At 38.4% G+C, this 3,899-nt stretch overlaps 1 protein-coding gene across 1 annotated transcript; it reads right to left on the bottom strand.

Moving 5' to 3' along the window:
* Window positions 1-322: 322 nt before the first annotated feature.
* On the bottom strand, window positions 323-3,570 carry LOC106425980 (phospho-2-dehydro-3-deoxyheptonate aldolase 1, chloroplastic-like). The gene is made up of 4 exons (XM_048766518.1): window positions 2,458-3,570; window positions 1,411-1,687; window positions 1,057-1,302; window positions 323-746 (listed from the first exon to the last, which is right to left on the bottom strand). Exons 1-4 carry the CDS (start codon window positions 3,228-3,230, stop codon window positions 489-491), a joined length of 1,554 nt encoding a protein of 517 aa, XP_048622475.1. The 5' UTR covers window positions 3,231-3,570; the 3' UTR covers window positions 323-488.
* Window positions 3,571-3,899: the final 329 nt, after the last annotated feature.

Here is a 3,899-nt window from a genome sequence, read left to right as displayed (position 1 = left end):
ATAGGAGAGCACAGACGGAACATGTGTGTTGTGAGCATATCAGGGAATCCAAACGATGGACTACTTCCTCGACGTTGTCAAGTTTTACTATTCACTCTTTCTTTAGTACTCTGTAGTTGCATATACATAATGATTGATGAATGCTTTACAGGTAACAAATGTCTAAAAAGAGACACCAAACTTCTAAATTTATGAACTAGAGTTAGGATAGTTCAGTCATTTAGAAATGTAACAAATGTCTCAGCCCTTTTCAGTTTAATTAGTTAGAGACTTGAGTCAAAACCTAAGTTTTTGTTCAACGTACACAAAACTGTTCAGAACATAAAGAAAAACGTCAACTTTTTATTTAATCCAAAATGAAAATGATAGTCATTTAAAAAAAAAAAAAAAACCTTACGCGTACTATTGACCCAAGATTCGAATCCAAGATAAACGCGACCGTATTGAGTTCACACACACGTATATATTACAACACATGTTTGTTTAAATTAGACGGAAAAAGCCTGTTGGGACTTGATGCGTCTCTTTCTAAGGCGTTCAGCGATGATGAAGGAGAGCTCAAGAGACTGTGAAGCATTGAGGCGCGGGTCGCAGTGGGTGTGGTATCGCGAGCTCAAGTCATCGAACGTGACTGTGCGTGAACCACCGATGCACTCGGTCACATTCTGACCAGTCATTTCTAAGTGAACACCTCCCGGGTGGCTCCCTTCTTGCTCATGCACGTCGAAGAATGCTTTCACTTCAGCCTATATATTTTCAATTAACAGAAAAAAATATTATATTTATTTTGTAATAACTTTTCAAAAATTCATATAGTTCTACAAAGAAAACTTCAAAGTCTACTAAAAGTAGACGTAGCAGATAGATTCAGGACACGTGCTTTTGATAATGTTTTCACTATTTTTTAAAGACCACCAAACTATAGAAAAAAGCAGTTGTCGTCAACTTTAGCCCAACTGAAGTTGATTAATGTCTCCTTTCGCTATCTCACCTACTACAACAAACATATACTAATACTTTTTCTAACCAATAGAGAAAGTTTTATGTAAAACTTACCATTATGGAGTCAAACGGACGGGTCTTGAGGCCACAAGGAGCCTTAATGGTGTTTCCATGCATTGGATCACTGACCCAAGTTACAATCTGTCCAGCACGTCGCACAGCTCTGATCAAATGAGGAAGCTTCACTCTCATATTCTCTGCTCCCATTCTTGTGATAATTGTGATCCTACCATGTTTATTATCAGCATTCAAGATCTCAATCAGCTTTACTAGCTCATTGGGATCCATCTTATCACTCACCTATAACAAAGATTCCAATCAGTTTCACTATCGCAACTACTAAGACCTGATAATATAATTAGAAACGAGTTGGGGGGGGGGGGGGGGGGGGGGGGGGGGAGGACAAACCTTGATTCCAAGAGGATTAGCAACACCTCTTAAAAACTCGACGTGAGCTCCATCAAGCTGTCTGGTTCGCTCACCGACCCAAATCATATGAGCAGAACAATCATAGTAGAGACCAGAAGTTGAGTCCAGCCTTGTTAGAGATTGTTCATAAGGCAAGAGCAAGCACTCATGAGAAGTCCAGAACTCGGTTGTTTGCATGATGGGATGATCAAGCGTGAGTCCAGCCGCGTGCATGAAACCAAGCGCTTCATCAACACGGTGAGCTAGTTCACGGTACCTGCCAAACCAATACACACATACAAATACATTCAATACCTTAGGGAACTCACATCAGCATGCTCTTTTATTGCAATAACTCCTAAGTGGGTTCTTAGGCAATTTTTTAGTATTAAAAATAAGTTAAGAGTTTATGTTAAAAAAAAGACTTTGTTTTAGTCCAACGGTAGTTTCTTAAGTTAAAGGTTCTTAAAAAAAATATTAAACATTGTTTTATTGAAGCTAAAATTTATTAAACACATATCCTAACACAACACGCGTCTCACAAGAGTCGATCTTCCAACTCTTAATTAAGACTCGCCTCTTAAGTAAATCCCTATTTTTCATTTAATTTAATTGCAATTTACATTAAGAGCCATACTTAAAAGTCTGTAATAAACATGCTCTAAATGAATCTCTTCGTTGAATTTAAAATAAATAATTATAAAGTAAAAAAATAATTAAAATAGTATTTCTCAACTAAGAGTAACATTTTCGGTAAAAATGTTTTTGGGTTCTTAAAATTTAATTTTTTTTTTTTCTGATTAAAAAAAAAATTAAAAATGAACCAACTGCGGATCGCCACGCAAACCGTACAAACACAAAATCAAAATGCCTCTTAATTTAGCTACTTCTCCCTTCGGTTTTGGGTGTTTTTTGTGGGTCCCCCCTCCCCCCTTGAGAAACCTCAAATTTGCCCGATAATGTTGCTCTGATGGCTCAACTTTTAAAAACAAAATAATTACGAAAAGAAAAATTAAAATAGTATTATTTACTGTTGTTTTTGTTTACCTGTCTCCTTGCTCACTACTTTCTGTGAAATCAAGATTCCACTGAGTAACTCTCTGCATAGAAGCATAACCACCAGTAGCAAAAGCTCTCAAAAGATTCAAAGTAGCTGCGGATTGACAATAAGCTCTGACCATCCTCTGTGGATCAGGAATTCTAGACTTGGAATCAAACGCATCTCCATTGATGTTATCTCCTCTATAACTCGGCAGCTTCACTCCGTTCCTCTCCTCAAACGAATCCGATCTTGGCTTCGCAAACTGACCCGCCATTCTTCCAACCTTAACGACGGGGACTTGGCCGCCGAACATCAAAACAGCACCCATCTGGAGAAGAATCCTAAAGGTGTCACGAATGTTGTTAGCGTTGAACTCTTTGAAGCTCTCTGCACAGTCTCCTCCTTGTAGCAAAAACGCTTCACCCATCGCTGCTTGACCTAACCGCTCTTCGAGAAGTCTAGCTTCGCCGGCGAAAACGATCGGAGGGAAAGATTCGATCTTGTCGAGCACGGCTTCTAGCTCAGCTAAGTCAGGATACTCCGGCTGCTGAAGAGCTTTCTGCTTCTTCCAGCTCTCCGGTGTCCATTTGGATTTGCTCACGTTAACTTCGACGGACTTCGTCACCGTAGATGAAGTTGGTGGTTTTGGGTCGGTTTGCACGGCGGAGATACGGAGGGATGTGGTTCTTGGTACGGTGGAGGAGAAGCTTGCTTGACGGTGGTGGTATATCGACGTTTTGATTGATGATAGGTTCATGCTTCCATTCATGAGCGCCATCTTTCCTCGATTTTTTTTATTTTAATAAAGAAAATGTTTTTTTATTTGGTGTTGAGATTCCGACAAGTTTGTGAACAACACGAAACCTGAGAAGTGTTTGAAGTAGAAGTTAGGGGTTTTATAACCCGGTAGTTGTGTTTGGTGAAGCTTTTTTGTCTTTGCGGTAGGTGAGGGTGGATTCGTCAATTCATCACATACGAGCAATCTAACCGGAAATTTATTTTCGGGTCAGGTTTACTTTGAATAATGGATTCGTCGCATGTGTTTGACGGTAGTGTTTGGTGAGAAAATGGTAATGTATGTAACCATTACTTTTATTATGGTCAAGATTTATTTTCTTTTTTATTAAAGTGGTCTCATTTTATGTTTTATAATAAAACTGTGTGTATTTCTACACAAGTTGACCTGAAAACTGAAACAGGAAGTCAAGCAATATTTTAGAATATAGATTGATTTATAAAAAAATATGATTAGAGATCAAACGAGGGCTGATTAAAGCTAATCTCTCGCTTCGCCTGATATCCGTCGTGGAGAACGGAACCCCACCATTCTATTTCGCCTACTCCCACTTCTGATGTAATTTTTATTTATTGTTTTTATCTACTAATATTCTTTGACTAATAATTTGTATTTGTAATTGTTTATCGTTTCAAACTTACTCGATTTAGA

The sequence above is a fragment of the Brassica napus genome, chromosome C8, assembly GCF_020379485.1.
Source record: "Brassica napus cultivar Da-Ae chromosome C8, Da-Ae, whole genome shotgun sequence".
Taxonomy (NCBI): domain Eukaryota; kingdom Viridiplantae; phylum Streptophyta; class Magnoliopsida; order Brassicales; family Brassicaceae; genus Brassica; species Brassica napus.
The sequence above is the reverse complement of the archived record's forward strand: the minus strand, read 5'-3'. Positions and strand labels throughout refer to the sequence as shown.